Source organism: Aotus nancymaae, unplaced genomic scaffold (genome assembly GCF_030222135.1).
Source record: "Aotus nancymaae isolate 86718 unplaced genomic scaffold, 86718_ANA_hifiasm-v0.15.2.pri h1tg000051l, whole genome shotgun sequence".
NCBI lineage: Eukaryota > Metazoa > Chordata > Mammalia > Primates > Aotidae > Aotus > Aotus nancymaae.
This window is the reverse complement of record NW_026988465.1, coordinates 22,779,302-22,799,091: the sequence shown is the minus strand read 5'-3', so window position 1 is coordinate 22,799,091 and position 19,790 is coordinate 22,779,302. Positions and strand designations below refer to the sequence as shown.

The window sequence follows — 19,790 nt, the reverse complement described above, 5'->3', positions numbered from 1 at the left end:
GTGGCATGAAAGAAAACTAGTCAACTTATAATATTTATGATGTGTGTGTAAAGACAAGAATACACAATATATTGCATTACGGTAGTTTAACTCTGTCCTCAATTTGTTGGTGGCTTTCTTGAAGACATCAGTTTCGACTGGGATAACCACATCCTTAATCTGAACTTTCCCTTAGAGATCATTTCAATAGACTTTTTTTGTTGCCCACAGGCTTGTTCAATCTTATTTCAAAATTTGAGAAAAAAAATTTCCATGGAAAACCAACCAGATATCAGGTTGCTTTGGAGTTGACAGTCAAAAGCTTTGTATCTTCCAATTTTTCAGAATGGCTTCTAAAGGTTTTAATTCAGAACTCTTAGGCCAAATTGAACAACCAAGTGTCAAAGTACAATATTCAAGAAGTTAAAAATATGATGGACATACATGTACTATATGTAGTGAGCTTATGTATGGTCAAAGAATGATTTAACTCATTAACAAGGGAGGAAGCAGAATCACAATTAGGTCAAAGGAAGATACAGGAGAATAAAATATGTATTTAGTCAGAGAAAAAATGAAGACTGGAAAATCAGATACAAAGTTGGTTAATGTCTTTTTTTTTTTTTTTTTTTTTTGAGATGGAGTCTCCCTCTGTTGCTCAGGCTGGAATGCAGTGGTGCGATTCCGGCTCACTGCAACCTCCACCTCCCAGGTTCAAGCAATTCTACTGCCTCAGCCTCCCCAGTAGCTGAGACTACAGGCAGGCGCACCACCACGCCCAGCTAATTTTTGTATTTTTAGTAGAGACGAGGTTTCACCATGTTGGTCAGGATGATCTTGATCTTTTGACTTCGTGATCTGCCCACCTTGGCCTCCCAAAGTGCTGGGATTACAGGAGTGAGCCACAGCTCCTTACCAAAGTTGGTTAATGTCTTATTAGGCAATACAATAACAACTTTTGGGGTCATTTTTTTCTATATTAAAAATTCATTTCCATCTCCATGACAAAATCTGTAGTAATTTATTAAACTTCTACAACTAAATGTCTGGTTTTAAATAATCTGGGCTCAATAAAAAGTAAACATTAAGTCAGAGTTACTTTCACATAGAGCAGAGTTGTCCAATACAGTAGCACTAGCTACATGTGATCACTGACCTTTTGGACTGGAGCTAGTCTGATTTCAAATGTTCTAAAAATGTAAAATACACACCACATTCTGAAGATTTATTATATAAAAAAATATAAACTATCTCTTTTTTTAGAATATTGATTATATGAAGTCATCATAGTTTAGATACATTAAGTTAAATAAAATATATTATTAACATTAATTTTCCTTGTTTCTTTTCATTCTTTCAATGTGACCACTAGAAACTTAGAAAGTATGTATGTGATTCACATTCTAGTTTACTGTCTAGTATTGCCTTACATCATCAAATAACCCACAGGTAGGCTTTTTACAGAATTCTCTAATATAGCTTAGAAGGACATGGAGAAATATTTTTGTCCTGTTTTTAAGTTTTGCATAACTTTTTCAACACACTTTACAAGGTATCTAGTGAAAGATTGGTTACATGTTTCTCTGCCTTCTGGCCTCCAACATGTTGCCAGGAGGTTGGGGACAAGATTCTTGGTGGCTGGATGTCCTAATGGCTTGAGGTCTGGACTTCGGATTTGAATGTAAAGAGATGTGATTTGATTTAGTCAACTAGAATAATCATATTAGAAAACTGATTCACAGTGATCAAATTTACATGTTGATTTATAAACCAGGACACCAATTTACAGTGAAAGGAGGTCCAGTAACCCAATAATCAAGACTCCTCACAGTTATTTTCATGGTGGATACACTTAGCTGAGTTTTAAATGAGAAGTGGGCTCACTGCACATAGAATAAGATCTAAGTGATATGTACTTATTATTATTATTATTTTTGAGAGAGAGTTTTGCTTTTGTTGCCCAGGCTGAAGTGCAATGGTGTGATCTTGGCTCACTGCAACCTCTACCTCCTTCAAGTGATTCTCCTGCCTCAGCTTCCTGCATAGGTGGGATTGCAGGCATGTGCCACCACGCCCAGCTAATGTATTTTTAGTAGAGACGGGTTTTTCCGTATTGTTCAGGCTGGTCTCGAAATCCTGACCTCATGATCCTTCCGCCTCAGCCTCCCAAAGTGCTAGGATTACAGGCATGAGCCACCGCACTCAGCCTATTTCTTTCTCTTTTTTTTTGTTGACAGAGTCTTACTCTGTTGCCCAGGCTGGATTGTAGCGGTGCCATCTCCACTCATTGCAACCTCCACTTCCTGCGTTCAAGTGATTCTGTTGCCTCAGCCTCCCGAGTGCCACCACCCCAGCTAATTTTTGTATTTGTAATAGAGACGGAGTTTCACCATGTTGGCCAGGCTGATCTTGAACTCCTGGCCTTAGGTGATCCGTCCGCCTGTATTACAGGCATGATCCATGGGACCAGCTTTATATTATTTCTTTTACTACCATATATTAGTGTGATGCAGGTGCTTCAATTGTTTATATACTTTCCATAATTTTGTATGATTCCTATACCCTGTCACTCTGAGGAATGGCAGGTCTAAAGTGTTTTTCCACCACTGCTAATTCATCTGTCAGTAATCTCATCAGACTGTTAATTCCCAGAGGACATAAGCACACAAGTATACAATGTTTCCAAATGTTGGACAAATGTTATATAGGAAAACAATGGGGTCATCCTTAATCTAAAAGATGTTTCAGTTGTCATTTCTCACCGAACTCAATTTGTAGAATCCCTTTTGACTTTCCCACAATCTAAGGCTGTTGTCTTTAACACATATTTTCATGAAAACATGTATTTGAGCAGAAAATTTTGGTGAATTGTAATATTCCTTTTGTCCCTAAATAAAAATCTATAATTATACCAAATATATGGTCCAACAATTTATCTTGCCTTTAATCTCAAGAAAATAAAATAGCAATTACTTGGAGCCAAAGAGTAAAATACGAAGTAGTGACCCTCAAAGCAGCAAATTTTAGAACAGAATAGTTTCAGAGGGGTTGATGAGAAGAGGTGATTTTCAGCTCATCAACAACAGATCTTATAACAAATGTTACATGTTCTGGTGCTTTTCCTATCATACTGTGTAAAACTTTGCTATTTTTAAAAAATTTCAAATCTATTGTTCATCTTAAAACTCAAGACTGTGTTTTACTAAAGTCAGTTGCTTTATTTTCAACTCAAAGATATATTTGAGTTCCCAACTAGAGATTGTCCTATAAGCTGACTTGTCTAAGGTATGGTTACTGAAAGTAACCTAAAATTTTCATGGGTTGAAATTCATCTCTATATTGCAGCCTACGAAAATAAATAAATAAATAAATACATGTTTGTTTTCTTTGAAAACAGATTATCTCAGTGCCTCTGCCAAGTCTATTGGCTGTTCTTTGCAGGCTTAAGGGGTCTCCCTTCTTCCTTTATTATCTGTATCTTGAGGGCCAGACCTCCTGCTTTACACAACTCAGAGGGGGACCTCAGAGCTTTTTAAAAAGAGCCCAATTTCTCGCCTGTAGAGAAGTGAAAAGGATGCCCCGCCTCCATCTATGAAAAGAGGGATTTGATAGTTTCAATGTCTTCAAATCAAAGATTTAAGTCTCTATCCCCTCACCACCCCAGACCCCCCCAAGGCTTATGCACCCCCTCCCATCCCGCCCTAATTGCTTTAGACTGGCCCTGGAATCCTTGTCCCAGTCCACAGTTCCTGTGCGTCTGCACGAAGAATTCACAGAGGACCTGTGTTACTTCCCTTGTGAAGAAACAGAATTATCATGAAAATTTAGGTGGAAACCATTTCGTTTTTTCTTTCAAAAATAAGGGAAGCATGTGCCCAACCATCCCTGGGAAAAAGAACTTTCAGGGGCAAAGGAGTGAACAGGTAATTTATAAGAAAAACAGAAAGTGGTCTCTGACTGCCCCAGACTTCCTTCGGAGTTGGGAGAATTGGGGACTCCTGGACGCGTTGTCTTTGTGGCTGTGGAAAAAATAAATGAAGAACATGAGACCTGAGGCTTCTGCGATCCTTTCCTGACCAAACCCCGGTGATTTGGTGAGGGTAATTTTAATATTTTTCCCCTTTTGTGAGGTGGAACAAACACAACTTGGGAGCAGCGCAGCGGCTCAGAGCCTGCCAGCCAGGCGGGCGACCAGAGCACCAATCAGCGCGCGCCTGCGCTCTATATATACAGCGGCCCTGCCCAGGCGCTGCTCCATCGGCGTTTCGCCACTTGTCCCCGAGTTGTTGGTTCTCAATATGTCCGAGACTGCTCCTGCCGCTCCCGCCGCCGCACCCCCGGCGGAGAAGACCCCCGTAAAGAAGAAGGCGGCCAAGAAGTCTGGGGGAGCGCCTCGTAAGGCGTCTGGTCCTCCGGTGTCAGAGCTTATCACCAAGGCTGTGGCCGCTTCTAAAGAGCGCAGCGGGGTTTCTCTGGCTGCGCTGAAAAAAGCACTGGCCGCCGCCGGCTACGATGTGGAGAAGAACAACAGCCGCATCAAGCTTGGTCTCAAGAGCCTGGTGAGCAAGGGCACCCTGGTGCAGACCAAGGGCACCGGCGCTTCTGGCTCTTTCAAGCTCAACAAGAAGGCGGCCTCCGGGGAAGCCAAGCCCAAGGCCAAGAAGGCGGGCGCCGCCAAGCCTAAAAAGCCGGCGGGCGCAGCCAAGAAGCCCAAGAAGGCGACTGGCGGCGCTACCCCGAAGAAGAGCGCTAAGAAAACCCCGAAGAAGGCGAAGAAGCCGGCCGTGGCTTCTGTGACCAAGAAGGTGGCCAAGAGCCCAAAGAAAGCCAAGGTTGCCAAGCCCAAGAAAGCCGCTAAAAGCGCTGCTAAGGCCGTGAAGCCCAAGGCTGCCAAGCCTAAGGTTGTCAAGCCTAAGAAGGCGGCACCCAAGAAGAAATAGGTGAACGCCTGCTTCTAAAACCAAAAGGCTCTTTTCAGAGCCACCACTGATCTCAATTAAAGAGCTGGATATTTGTCTTTCCTACTGCCTTGTTTCGGTTTTTGTTCTGCTTTGCAACCATTTAAGGTTAGTCGTATGGGAGTTATTTAAGATTACCAAAGAGGAATTGGGGAACGGGGGTTGGAGAGTGGCGGTGGTGACGTTACAGCACTCAGACCTGTACTGTGGCTCCCGGTCTCCTGTTGTGAGGCATTTTCCGCTGGCGGATGTTTTCGGGATGGCAGTCGGCTCCGCCCCAGGCCTGTGAACGGCAGAAAATACCGCAAAACAAGAACCAGCTTCCTAAGTCAGAAGGGATGTCCGGTTTGGACTGAAAATAATTCAAAAGTCCCGCCCTGCCACCGGGTTGGTCCGTTCTTCCAGTCCATGACTTTCAATCTGCACTTAATTGGGTGGTGGCAGGCGTTGCTTACTGTATTTTGTTTTGCTTTACTGTGATTTAAAATTTCGCCCTCATTCTCTTGATAGAAGTGTCCGGGATTTCGAATGGGTTCCGTGTTGTCGGTAGGCAAGTTGTGTCCTGGAGGTAGTGGCAACATCCAGCCATGGGAGGAGAGTGTGTGCAGGTGACTTTGTCCTGCTTAAAAAATAACTACAATAGCCCTTTCCTCCACCCAAGGCAATCGGGGACCTAGGGAGCTTTTTGTTCCTCATGTAGAGTTCCGCTAAACTGATAGATTTGAGCGTATCGAAAGCGTAACTTTTAACCAAGCCATTTTGTCCTCGCATGACGCTTACTGATTTTCAGTTTAGACGGACAATCGAACTTCCTTTAAACGCATTTTGTTTTGCAGTCCAAATGTTTCTACGCGGAGAATAAAGTGTTTATACTATTAACTAAATTACTGTATGTATAAATGGGAGACATTTCTAATAAAGGCCTTCGTTAATGGTTCCCTCTATTTGACATGCATGGTGCTTCTGAACACAGAAAGCCTGGAGTCCTATATTCGCTTCTTTTAAAATCTGGTGGCCACATTTTCGTGAGACCTAAGTTACGGGGACCAGGGCTTCTGGAGATAAGCTGCTCAATTAGTCTACCATCTCCCGAATGATGAATGTAGTGAGTTAATTTCTCTATTGATGATGAGCACAGATTCATCCCAGGGAAGGGAGAAAGGCGAGGGAGGCAGACAGACAGCGAGGCAGAAGCAGGGAAGAAGGAAAAAACATTCTCCCGTGGTTTAAGTGATTTTGTGTTATTAATTTTACATTACAACATGGTTTACATGATAAACCCTCTTTTAGTGTAAGATTTAATATGTGGACATATTTTCTCCCAAGACCATTTATGAACTCATTTCTGCTTCCCCTTCTCGCTCCCGCACCACTGCCCCCGCCCCCCAACACACACACCTATCAATTTTGGCAATTTTTGTCACAGGATAATAGGATATAATGCCATGGACAGTTGGACTGTCTCTGGTTTCTCAGATTTCTATTTTGTTCCTTTGGTCATTCCTGCCATTCTTAAGGTAGGATTGTACTGTTTTAAATATCGTTTGCAGTGACATCCTCAGTGCTGGGACAAATACGTGACACATGGCAGGTGTTCAAATAGTACCAAAATATGTAGCACCTTATGGAGCCTAATCCTACTTCACAGTGCCTACTCCATTTGCCTTACTTCATCTGATCACAGACATTCACATTCTGTCGTCAAACATCATCACAAGTAGAACAGTAAGATATTTTGAGAGACATCACAGTCAAATAACTTTATTCACAAGACGGAGTTTCTGTCACCCAGGCTGCAGGGCAATGGCATGGTCTCGGCTCACTGCAATCTCCACTTCCTGAGTTCAAGCAATTATCCTGCCTCAGCCTCCCGCATAGCTGGGATTACAAGCGCCCATCAGCATGCCTGGCTAATTTTTGTAGTTTTAGTAGAGATGGGGTTTTACCATGTGGGCCAAGCTGGTCTCGAACTCCTGACTTCAGGTCATCTGCCCGCCTTGGCCTGCCAAAGTGCTGGGATTACAGGCATGAACCACTGCTCCCAGACTCATATAATTTTTATTACACTATATTGCTATAATTGTTATATTTTATTATCAGTTACTGTTAATCTCTTACTGTGCCTAATTCATAAATTAAATCCATCATTGCTATGTATGTATAGAAAACAAATGTTTATAGGGTTCAGTACTATCTGTGGTTTCAGGCATCCACTGGAGGTAGAGTTTATGAAACATGCTTTTACATTAAATTCTCCTTATATTTATCCCCAGGGGAGACTAATGTAAATGCAAGTTTAATAAACTGAGACGCTATAACATGGCTTTAATAGATGATAGAGCTTATTTCCTCTCATTACTCTTTTTCAGAATTCTTCCTGGTTATTCCATTTTTAATTTTTCCATATGTACATTAAGATCCTTTCTACCTCCTGTACCTCCATCTCACATCACACATTAAAAAACAAAACAAAACAAAAACGCTGAAAGCGGTGGCTCACGCCTGTAATCCCAGCACTTAGGGAGGCTGAGGCTGGCAGATCACCTGAGGTCAGGAGTTTGAGACCAGCCTGACCAAATTAGATGGGAGTGGTGGTGCACTTCTCTAATCCCAGCTACTCCGGAGGCTGAGACAGGAGAATCACTTGAACCCGGGAGTCAGAGGTTGCAGTGAGACAAGTTGATGCCACTGCACTTCAGCCTGGGTAACAGAGACTCCGTCTCAAATAAATAAATAAATAAAAATAAAGTGATGGTACATTGAACTTCTGTGTTTCTTTCTCTCTCAGATACTTTCATGGCTGCCCATTTAGTTGATTTTCACAACGCCAAGAGTTAGGAATGGAATCAACCCAAGCAAAAAGAGTTGATTTTCTAATTTTCCTTCAATGCCCTTTGTGGTCTTAATCTATTGGATTTATATACTTTTAATCCTAACTGCAAATGTCTTCTACAAACATGTTTCCACAGATGAAAGCCATAAAATGAAACACATTGCTTTAATTTACAGAGTTAAAAATTACAAAAATTTTCAGTTCAACCTGGATTTTTAGATTCAGTCTTCCACGTATTTTCTCAATTTTCTTCATGTTCTTTAGTTTTGTTTTATTCCATCACAATTGTTCACAGAGCTGTCTTCGGTCTAATGAACCATTCCTTTGTATCTAAAAATTGGCCATTTTAAGACGAGAAAGATTCTTTCTCATTTAGTTTTTGAAACTGTCAATGAGGAAACATTTTTTTCCTGAACTCTCAGGTTCACTAACTAGGGTCCTGCAAATTTAACTGATAAAGGACAGATTAACAAGGGGAAAAAAGCATACAATCTTATTAGTATATTACATGCACAAAATTCATGAAGAAAAAAAGTGAAACCTTAAAAGGGCAGTTAGACTCAGGGACTTATATACCATTCCAACAAAGGAAAGGGAGTTTGGGCTTCACAGGATGACAAATTGTGGGAATGTGACTAGGAAATACATGGGAAAAAAAAAAAACATGGAAGGTAAAATGAAAGAAGTTATTGTAGTAACGTTTGTTTTTGCAGATTCATCTCAGTGCCAACCTTCCATATCTAGTGATAAAAGAGTCGCTCTTTTTTTTCCTGGTGTAGAAGTTGGGGACACTTTTACAAGGGAAATTTCTGTCACCTTCACAAAGGGAAATACATGCCCTACTTTATTTAGGTAAGGAGAAGACAGAGAACTCTTTCTATATCTGTTGATTCTCAATTGCCTTCAGCTGAAAATAACTTACACCAAAGTGAAATCATTTTCGGTGATATTATGATATTCTTAAAAACATATACTCAATTTCACATTATTATATCATTTTTATTTTTAAATTAGTTTTATAAAATCATTTTGAAAAACAGTAATAATATTTAAATAATTCCAAGAACACTGCTGATTAGCCAAAAATGTCAATGAATACTGCCTAAAGAACTGACTGATAATTCAATCATGAATATTTATGACATTGTTCATGTATGATAAAAGTGTGAGTAACATAAAAACTAGACGCTAACTTCTTTTTTTTGTTTCAGACGGAGTCTAGCTCTGTCGCCCAGGTGTGAGTGCAATGGCTCAATCTCGGCTCACTGCAATCTCCACCTCCTGGGTTCTAGCGATTCTCCTGCTTCACACACACACTGACCCCATCCCCTTGGGTGGGTGGTGGTGCCCGGCACCACGCCTGGCTAATTTTTTGTATTTTAAGTAGAGATGGGGTTTTGCCACATTGGCCAGGCTAGTCTGGAATTCCTGACCTCAGGTGATCCACCTACCTCAGCCTCCCAAAGTGCTGAGATTACAGGTGTGGGCCACCGAGCCCAGCGCTTTATATCCCAATCATACACAGTCCTCTCCTGGCTAAAAATTTAAATATGATATTATACACCCCTAGGCAAAGCTCTGGATATTTTGGCTATATAAGCCTGAGAGAAATGTAGAAGGGGCCTTGTGGTTGAAATTCCTGCTAGAGATGAACAGGCCCAGGACAAGACAGAATTACATTGCTAAAGGATTTCAGAAGAGAATAGGGATTGAGGGTTCAGTGGCAACAACAGCTTTGGGAACTAGCATTACTTGTGCACTTATTTACAATATGCCAAGCACTGTTGCTGTTTATATTTATTTTCTTTCTTTTTCTTTTTTTTACAAGGCATTCATCCATTAGTACACAGTTGATATTTATTTTCAAACACATTCTTGTCACAGCACTTTGAGGTTGGTGCCTTTGTCATTCCCACTTCAGAGATGAAGAATTAAAGCTTGGTGGCATTCAAGATGTAGCTAGTTAGCTGTGTGTATGTGAACGGTTTTTGTTGTTGTTGTTTTTGTTTTTAAGTCAATAAATTTTTATTTATGGAATTTCACATCAAGGTCACCTTAGTTCCTCTAAAGAGCTGGAGTCAAAATACATCTTCAAAAGATTCATCGTCAAGTTAGCCCTCCTTGATACAACTGATGCTTAATCCACAGTTATCAGCCCACAATTCTTTTACTTTGCCTCTTTTATCTCCATTTGAAATTGAATGTACTGATGAAAATTTCAATATTCTTCACCAAGAATCTTTGAGATATAATTTCTTCAATCACTTTACCCTGGGGTCATTTTAAAATTAGGTGTATCTGCCTGGTTCTCAATTTGACACACTTTCTCTCTAAACATAAATGAGTTCAAATCATATTTATTCCTAAGCTATCATACTCAAGTATACTACAAAGCAGTGGAATATGCCAAAAGTTAAGGTAAAAAATTAAAATATTAGTTATTTACACTTTTGGCTAGTTTTTGATCTGTGAGTGAAGATAACTTATACTCTATGTTCTGGCACTGTTCCTCGGAAACATAGGGACCACATATTTAATTTTAAATGTTCTAGTAGCCACATTTTAAAAAGTTTTTTTAAAAAAACTGAAATGTACTTTAATGATTTTAATCTAGTGTAATCAAAAATTGTTTAAACAAGTTATCTAATATTAAAATATTGAGTTTTTACTTTGTTTTTTTGCTAAGTCTTTGAAATCTGGTGTGTATTTTACACGTAAAGCACATCTCGGTTTGGACTAGCCACAATTCAATGCTTAATAGCCACATATGGCTAGTGGCTGTCATCTTGGACAGGACAGCGTTTATACTCTGGGAAGACACAAGCAAATACTTGCTCTACAGCAGAATACAGATGTTTGCCAAGAAAAGAATTTTTCTGACCCATTTCTGAAACCCAGAGAGTGTCTCTAATACTTTGTATTTTATTGACTTTCCTATTGTAACTGCACAACGGGCTCTCCCTGTCCACTGCCTAGACACAGCCGAGTTATCAAGACAGGGCAATTGCGAGTAATTCACACGGAGCTGGCAGTATGGGAGACGAAAGTTTTATTATTACTCAAATCAGTCTCTTTGAGAATCTGGGAACCAGAGGTTTTTTTGTTGTTGTTGTTTGTTTTTGTTTGTTTTTTAGACAAAGTTTCACTCTTCTTGCCCAGGTTGGAGTGCAATGGTGCCATCTGGGCTCACCTCAACCTCTGCCTCCGGGGTTGAAGAGACTCTCCTGCCTCAGTCTCCCAAATAGCTGGGATTATAGGTGCGTGCCACCACACCCACCTAATTTTGTACTTTTGGTAGAGAATATGTTTCTCCATGTTGGTCAGGCTGGTGGTCTTCAACTCCTGGCCTCAAGTGATCTACCCACCTTGGCCTCCCAAAGTGCTGGGATTACAGGCGTGAGCAACCGTGCCTAGCGGGGACCACATTTTTACAGATAATTTGGTTGGAAGGAGACCAGTGAGTCAGGAGTGCTGGTGCGATCAGAGATGAAATCATAGGGAGTGTAAGCTGTCCTCGTGTTCTAAATCAGTTCCTGGGAGTGGTGGGGTGGGGGACATAAGACCAGATAATCCAGTTTATGTATCTGGGTGATGTCAGCTGATCCATTGAGTCCAGGGTCTGCAAAATAGCTCAAGCATTGATCTTAGGTTTTAAAATAGTGATTTTATCCCCAGGAGCAATTTGAGGAGGTTTAGAGTCTTGTAGCCTCCAGCCGTATGACTCCTAAATCATATTTATAATCTTGTGGCTAATTTGTTAGTCCTGCAAAAGCAGTCTGGTCGCCAGGCAGGAAGGGGATTTGCTTTTAAAAGGGCTGTAATCATTTTTGTTTCAAAGCTAAACTGAGTTCCTCCCAAAGTTAGTTAATCCCAAGCTCAGGAATCAACAAGGACAGCTTAAAGGTAAGAAGCAAGATGGAGTCGGTTAGATCAGATCACTGTAATAATTTTCTCAGTTACGGTTTTTGTAAAGGCAGTTTCACTATCCAAGCAAGATGGAGTCGGTTAGATCAGATCACTGAAATAATTTTCTCAGTTACGGTTTTTGTAAAGGCAGTTTCACTATCCACTTCACCTCACATCAGGCCTCTGACTAGAGGATTCCAACAAAACTTAGGCCAGGCCACCACCATGTCTCCCTGTCCACCCTGAAGCAGTCCACTTTCTGAAACAAAGGAAACTATATATGATAGTATAAAACTATATATGAGGAGGCAATTATATATGATAATCCATTCTAAGGTTATCTTATTGATTAGAAGATATTAAAGTATGGGTTGACACTGCCTGGCAAAATCTGCTGGTAGTATGAATTTGGTCAGTTCCTGAGACTGTAATTCCTGAGACTGAGCCTCTATTTCTATAATGGAGATAGTAAGACAATTTACATTACAGTGCTGAAGTAAGAATTTTACATAAATGATAAATTAAAAAATAAAAATAAAAAGAATTTTAAATAATAATTCAGATCAACCACTTCACGTGGTACTTGACCCATGGAAAACTCAGTACTTCTCAATTCATAGGGTCCTCCTGCAGAGATGTATTTGAATAGAGTAGTAGTATGATGAAGAAGGCCACATCACGGCCAGTGATCTGAGGCAGATTTATCATGAAACTAATGAAACTCAAGTGTCTGCACCTGTACTTCCAACATGCTCAGAGGGACCCTACAAATGTGTTACTTTCTCTTTTTAAAATCAGTGTTAACATATTTTAATCACAGATCGTTACGACTGTTATTTATTTCTGCTCAATCCTCCTTTGTTAAAATTCACCGTTGTCTGATTATGTTGGAATGCTGATGAAAATATTTGAAATTTGAGTAAGAGAAAATTCAGCTGAAGATGTATCCAGTATGGGGATAAGTTATGTGATTTGCATATGTGTTCATGTGTGGTTCAATCCTTACTGGTTAACACGATGTAAGAATGCCTTCAAGGAATGTTCCTACTGCTCACTGGAATAACTCACCTAAATTCCTGGCAAGATGCAGGTCTAGATAACATGTTATGACGTCTAAGTATTCAAAACACCTTCCCAGCACTGAGCGTGAGTATCTAGGGGAGAGTACAAATGTATGGAGCCAGAAGCTTGTCTGGAAATAATTCTTACAAAGTTTACAACTTATATATGAAAGGAGCTTGACAGAAGATTTTCCAAATTTGAAAACAATCCTAAAAACTTACTTGACATTACCAATGTGTTTTGAAATTGAAAATCTTCTAAGTTATCAGGAAAACAAATTATCAGCTACCCTGGAGGAACAATGGAATTCTCTATTACCTATAGACAATATTACAAAATAATTTCGATCTGAAGATGGAATCAGTATTCAGTCAAAACTACAGGAAAATACACATTGTAGTGTCATATTCAGAAGTTAATAAAATATGCTATTTTCAGAAATTTGTGATGGCTATTATTCCATCTGCTTTTACAAAATTGGAATTTGATTTTTTAAATTATAAATTAATATTTACTGTCTACAGTACTTTTGCATTTTTAGTTTTATATTATAGTTTTTAATAGTTAACAAGTTGTAAAGGCTTTGAGCACCAGGAAACCTTGATCTATCCCATCAGTTAAGTATACTAATATTTGGAAAATTTAAGAAATTAGCATTTAAATAAATTTTTAAGTATTAAAAGAGTACATTGGTAAGAGTTTTGCGGTTGCTTACACTTCATTATCTCAAGGCCCCCGGATTTTATAATCTTTGGTTGACTATAGGCAAATCTTGTGTATTTCTTGTTATATAAACCTATTTGGTGGACTTCGGGCAGTGTGTACTGAGGCCTCCGCCTGAGCTGACTCCACTTCTAGCATACCAATTCCAATAGTGGACATTGGAGTCAGACGTGGAAAAGGCTGTAAACTTGCCTGCACTGTTACTTAAAACTTCTGTAGTTTTCACTAATACTCCTTTAAAACCTTTACATGTCCTGGACATTGAGAGGGACAACCGAATTGGTTACAACTGTTTAAGTGAAATTTTAAGTGGCTCTGAAAAGAGCCTTTTCAATTAGATGGAAATGGGCAGATTTACGCCCTCTCCCCACGGATGCGACGTGCCAGTTGGATGTCTTTGGGCATGATGGTGACGCGTTTAGCGTGAATAGCACACAGGTTGGTGTCTTCGAAGAGCCCCACCAGGTAGGCCTCGCAGGCCTCCTGCAGCGCCATCACCGCAGAGCTCTGGAAGCGTAGGTCGGTCTTGAAATCCTGGGCGATTTCTCTCACGAGGCGCTGGAACGGCAGCTTCCGGATTAGCAGCTCGGTGGATTTCTGGTAGCGGCGAATTTCGCGCAGAGCAACGGTGCCGGGCCGGTAGCGGTGCGGCTTCTTCACTCCCCCGGTTGCCGGAGCGCTCTTGCGGGCCGCTTTGGTGGCAAGCTGCTTGCGCGGCGCTTTGCCGCCAGTGGATTTGCGAGCTGTCTGCTTCGTACGAGCCATTTGCAACGTAAGCCGGCTCAAAAATGCAGTGAGAGAAGAAAAAGTTGCCTTTAAATAGAGTTAGAAACATTCTGATTGGTCCTGTGATATTTCAAAATTCCCGCGATAAAATCATTGGCTGAAGAGTGGCCCTCACTGATTGGTTCATTAGTAGACAATCTTATTGGATGAATTGTGCACAGCCCGTCTGGTCCTTTTTCAGTTATCTGAAGCGATATTACCTTAAATTCTAGTTCATCCAGTACCCAAGAACAGTGTGCATAACAAAGCATCTAAGGATTGTTAAAATGTAAATTCCGACTCGGTAAGTTTGAGTCGGACTTGAAATTCTGCATTTCTGACTGTCTCGCAAGTTATCAATGCTGGTGAATACTCACTGCACTACCAGAAACGTTTACTGACTCACGTTTGAAAATGCTTCAATTCAGAGAATGAAAATTCTACGTTACTTAGTTACTAACCAACAGCAAGTGTCCTTGCCCTTTGTTATGTAAATCCAAGTCAAACATTCCCACCCTGCCTGTCCTCAAAATGTCTTCTTTTGGTTCGCCCTGAGTTTCACTTTGTATACTCTACACTGTAGTTTCTATGGTATTATTTTCTCGAAACTTTTTAATACCAGTAGGCTGGGGACGGAGGCTCACGCCTGTAATCCCAACATTTTTGGAGGGCCATGGGACAATGGGAGGAGTTCAAGACACCCTGGCATAGTGAAACCCCGTCTCTAAAAATGCAAAATTTAGCTAGGCGTGATAGCAGGCGCCTGTAATCCTAGCTACACAATGAGGGTAAGGCAGGAGAATCGCCTCCAGGAGGCGGAAATTGCAGAGCCGATTTCGCGCCGCTACATTCCAGCCTGGGTAACAGAGCGAAACTGTCTCAAAATAAATCAAACCCAAAAAATACCCACAAGATACCATCCTTTTTCGTGAAACTGCGGATGGCTCTGAAAAAAATCCGTTTCAAGTGTAAGGTTACGTTTTCTGGTTTGAGAGAACTTTACTTGTCCTCATCCTTCGTAGCAGTGTTTTTTGGAGCAACAGCAAGGCCTGAAAATTGGCCAGGACACAGCCCTGAGCGATAATGACTCTGCCCAACAGCTTGTTAAGCTCCCGGTCGCTGCAGATGGCCACCTGCAGGTAGCGCGAGATGATGCGGGTCTGGTTTTCACGTACGGCGTTGCCCGCCAGCTCCAGGATCTCGGCGGCCAGGTACTCCAGGTACACCGGCGCGCCGGCTCCTAGGAACTGCCCTTTCGAAAAAGACGACGGATTCTGCCTTACTGGAAACTGCAAGCTCGCTGGCGGGGAACAACATTCTGCTTTAGCTCAAGTTTTATCTCCCTGTTTTCCACGTCCGAATATAGCAACCTATGCAAACAGTGCAAAACTGTGAAAAACAAGCAAAATAATGTTAGCTCCTGAACAAATCCTTTTATATAAAGTAGAAGGCTGCAATAGGAAGCTATCCTATTGGTCAGTTACGTTCGTTTCTGTGTCCGTTAGAAAAAGAGAACGTAATTTCCGTATTTGCATAAACCCCACCCCTCTGTGAAATTGTTTCTTTATGTCCAATCAGACGTGACAAGTCTTAAACCATCATTTGAATTTCAGGACTATAAATACATGGGCTGAACCGTTCTCTCTACTATTCCGTCCGGGAGCGTGCTGTTTACGTTTTCTCTTCTACTTAAGGAAAGCAATGCCCGAGCCCTCTAAATCTGCTCCAGCTCCTAAAAAGGGCTCTAAGAAAGCCATCACCAAGGCGCAGAAGAAGGATGGTAAGAAGCGCAAGCGCAGCCGCAAGGAGAGCTACTCCATCTACGTGTACAAGGTGCTGAAGCAGGTGCACCCCGACACCGGCATCTCCTCCAAGGCCATGGGCATCATGAACTCCTTCGTCAACGACATCTTCGAGCGCATCGCCGGCGAGGCTTCCCGCCTGGCGCATTACAACAAGCGCTCCACCATCACCTCCAGGGAGATCCAGACGGCCGTGCGTCTGCTGCTTCCAGGGGAGCTGGCCAAGCACGCCGTGTCCGAGGGCACTAAGGCCGTCACCAAGTACACCAGCTCCAAATAAGTGCTTGTGTAGGCACCTCCAAATTCAAAGGCTCTTTTCAGAGCCACCTACTTTGTCGAAAAGAGAGCTATAACCATAACCCCTGTTAGAGTGATGCTGCTGCTGTTCTGTTTCAGTTCTACAGGATCAACTGGAAAGTTAGCGAAGGCAAGTTGTAGAGCCAAGGTTAAATTAGACAGGATCAGGCACGGAGGCACAACCCTTTAACTCCAGCACTTGAGGTCAGGAGTTTGAAACCAGCCTGACCAACATGGTAAATCTCCGTCTCTACTAAAAACACAAACGTTAGCCAGGCGTGATGGCGTACGCCTGTAATCCCAGCTATTCGGGAGGCTGAGGCAGGAGAATCGCTTGAACCCAGGAGGCGGAGATTGCAGTAAACCAAGATCGAGCTACTGCACTCTAGTCTGGGAAAGAGACACTTGGAGGATCCTTCGGCTTTAAGGAATACGCACGCCGAATAAGGCTTTCTCATCTTCATTTAACAAACTTTGTTCCCCCTCGGTAAGCCTTCGGGTAGACTAATTCCTTTCATACGGTCACTACTCCCTGCCTGTACTAGCACAGGAAACTAATTTCCTTCCTGAATAATGAAGCAGATAATGGAATTCAGGGTACAGTGTTTCTGTGAAGGTCATTAGTCGTTAACCCCTTGTGAGATACGGTGGGGGGGGGCAGAAAAGTCTAAGCAATAAGAGGGCATATAGGGATATTTGCTCCTGCAGCTTGCCTACGCTGTAAATTCTTAATCGAAGTCTGATTTCCCGACGTCCTTTATGAGGTATATTTCCAGCTCTACAAAATGAAATTGCAGTGGTTTTCCGTTATTATTGTTTTTTTGTTTGCTTATTTTGATACGGAGTCTCGCTCTCTCTTCAGGCTGGAGTGCAATGGCGCGTTCTCGGCTCACTGCAACCTCTGCCTCCCGGATTCAAGCGATTCTCCTTCCTCAGCCTCCCGAGTAGCTGGGACTACAGACTCGCGCAACCACGCCCAGCTAAATTTTTAGCAGAGAAGGGGTTTCACCATGTGGGCCAGACTGGTCTCCATCTCCTGACCTCGTGCCGCCCACCTCGGCCTCCCAAAGTGCTGAGATTACAGGCGTGAGCCACTGCGCCCGGCCCTTCCTTATAATTGTTTATCAATGACAACGGCTTATGTAGTGTGCGTATTTCATGCATCCCAGAAATCAAGATTTCCATTTCCTAAGCCGCTTAACTTTCAAATTTTCAGCTCTACGAGAGACAAAGGGGTTTAAATTTTGTGCCCTTCCACATCTGGCGCCCCTGCAAATCTTACTAGGAGGGCCCTACTTGGAGAGGCAAACTTTTTTCGAGGAATCTGGGATGCCAAAAACAAAATAGCTACAGAAAGGTAGGAAGGGCACTGGTTGAGGAGGAGGAGTCAATGGGCCCTGAATCTGGGGCTTGGAGAAGAAATGCAAGAAGAAAAGACACCTGTTGACTGCTCACTAAGTAGGAGTGGGTGGGGGAATCAGAGGGGAGTATTCTGAGGGAATTTATGGGCATTATATGTAGGTAACATTCAGCAGTGTCTTTGGAAGAAGAAAGAAAGTTTCTCAAACAGTTTTTGTTTTTGTTTTGAGACAGGATCTTGCTCTGTTGTCCAGGCGCCATCAGAGCTCACTGCAGCCTCGACTTCCCCAGCTCAAGCGATCCTCTTACCTCAGTCCCTTGAGTAGCAGGAACTATGGAAACGCACCACCACACCTGGTTAATTTTTTAACCTTTTGTGGAGACAGTGGGTCTTCCTATGTTGCCCAGGCTGGTCTTGAACTACTGGACTCAAGATATCCTCTGGCCTTAGCCTCCCAAAGTGCTGGGATGACAGGAATGAGTCACAACGCCTGGCCCAGATTTAATTTTTAAGAATGTTTTAGGGCCAGGCGCGGTGACTCACGCCTGTAATCCCAGCACTTTGGGAGGCTGGGGGCGGGAGGATGTGGATCACAAGATCAGGAGTTCAAGACCAGCCTGGCCAACACTGTGAAATCCCGTCTGTAGTACAAAAAAATACAAAAATTAGCTTGGCTTGGTGGCAGGCGCCTGCAATCCCAGCTACTTGGGAGGCTGAAGCAGAGAACTGCTTATACCCTGGAGGCAGACGTTGCAGAGAGCTGAGATCATGTCACTGCACTCCAGCCTGAGCTACAAAGCGAGACTCCGTCTCAAAAAAAAAAAAAAAAAGAATGTTTTAAAACAGGTTCTCAGCCGAGCGTGGTGCAGCTCATGCCTGTAATCCCTGCACCTTAGGAGGCCAAGGTGGGAGGACTGCTTGAGCCTAGGAGGCCAAGACCAGTCTAGGCTACTAAGTGAGACCTCGTCTCCACAAAAAATTTAAAAGTTAACCCAAGCATGGTGGCATGTTTCTGTAGTCCCAGCTACTGGGGAGACTGAGGTGGGAGGATCATTTGAGGCTGGAAGGCAGAGATTGCAGTGAGCTGTGATGGCGCTACTGCACTCCAGCCTGGGTGAGGAGCTAGACCCTGTCTCAAAAAAAAAAAAAAAAAAAAATCTGGATGTCACACAAACTCTCAGTGAACAACTGTATGTGAAGCACATCCTAGTACTGTATATGCAAACTATCATTGTGAAAGAGACAGACGCTTGGCTTAAATATCAATAATTTTTTTTTAAATTATAAAACAAACACCTTCCCCCAAAATATTAATAAGGAATTGAGACTGCATTTTAAGAAACTGATATTTAGGATCTTTCCCTGGAGGAGTGAGACCTGATAATATTAGCATTTTGAAAATGAACTTTTGGGCTAGGTGTGGTGCCTCACAGTGTCATCCCAGCACTTTGGGAGGCTGAAGCAGGCGGATCACTTGCGCTCAGCAGTTCAAGACCAGCGTGGGAAACAGGGCAAAAATCCCGTCTCTACAAAAAGATAAAAAAATTAGCTGGGCGTGGTGGCGTATGCCTATGGTTGTAGCTACTAAGGAGGCCGAGGTAGGATAATCGGTTGAGCCTGGGAGGCAGAGGTTGCAGCAAGCCAAGACAGTGCCACTGCACTCCAGCCTGAGCAACAGAATGAGAAAAAACCACCCCCCACAAAAAAAAACCCAGCATGACTCATTTAAAAAAAATAAATTTAAAAACTATGAACTTTTGAAGTCAAAATTGTTTTGTCATATGGTCTTTCATAAATTTTCTTGCCTGCCTGCCTTCTTCCTTTGTTACAGAACTCCAACACTTACCCAAAGGTAGCTATTGGGTCAGGATTTCTGCACTGCAGTCCCTTCTATGGTCACCAGAAATATGTTAGAGGAAAGAAGTCCCAATCCAGACCCCAAGAGAGGGTTCTTGGATCTCGCCCAAGAAAGAGTTCAGGACCTGTCTGCGATGCACTGTAAAAACAAGTTTACTAAGAGAGTAAAGTGGTGAAAGGACAGCTACTCCATAGATAGAGTAGGATGTTCCAGAAAGTAAGAGGAGGAAGGCATCCACCCTCAGTGC

At 42.3% G+C, this 19,790-nt stretch overlaps 3 protein-coding genes across 4 annotated transcripts in view; 2 read left to right on the top strand and 1 right to left on the bottom strand.

Moving 5' to 3' along the window:
- Window positions 1-19,790, bottom strand: part of LOC105721487 (histone H3.1) — a 66,892-nt gene that overhangs the window by 25,634 nt on the left and 21,468 nt on the right. Inside the window, exons 1-2 of one of the 2 annotated variants that reach the window (XM_064363066.1) lie at window positions 16,245-16,262; window positions 13,816-14,226 (exon numbers count right to left, since the gene is read on the bottom strand). In XM_064363066.1, the coding sequence (XP_064219136.1) occupies window positions 13,816-14,226 (411 nt within the window). In that variant the 5' untranslated portion in view covers window positions 16,245-16,262. Of the gene's footprint in view, window positions 1-13,815; window positions 14,243-16,244; window positions 16,263-19,790 lie in introns of those variants that run through there. The other variant, XM_012458561.2, reaches the window with a different exon arrangement.
- On the top strand, window positions 4,236-5,000 carry H1-2 (H1.2 linker histone, cluster member). The gene has a single exon (XM_012458565.3). It carries the CDS (start codon window positions 4,278-4,280, stop codon window positions 4,917-4,919), a length of 642 nt encoding a protein of 213 aa, XP_012313988.1. The 5' UTR covers window positions 4,236-4,277; the 3' UTR covers window positions 4,920-5,000.
- LOC105721507 (histone H2B type 1-B) lies at window positions 15,872-16,358 on the top strand. Its single transcript, XM_012458583.2, has one exon. The coding sequence runs from the start codon at window positions 15,928-15,930 to the stop codon at window positions 16,306-16,308; it is 381 nt and encodes a 126-aa protein (XP_012314006.1). The 5' UTR covers window positions 15,872-15,927; the 3' UTR covers window positions 16,309-16,358.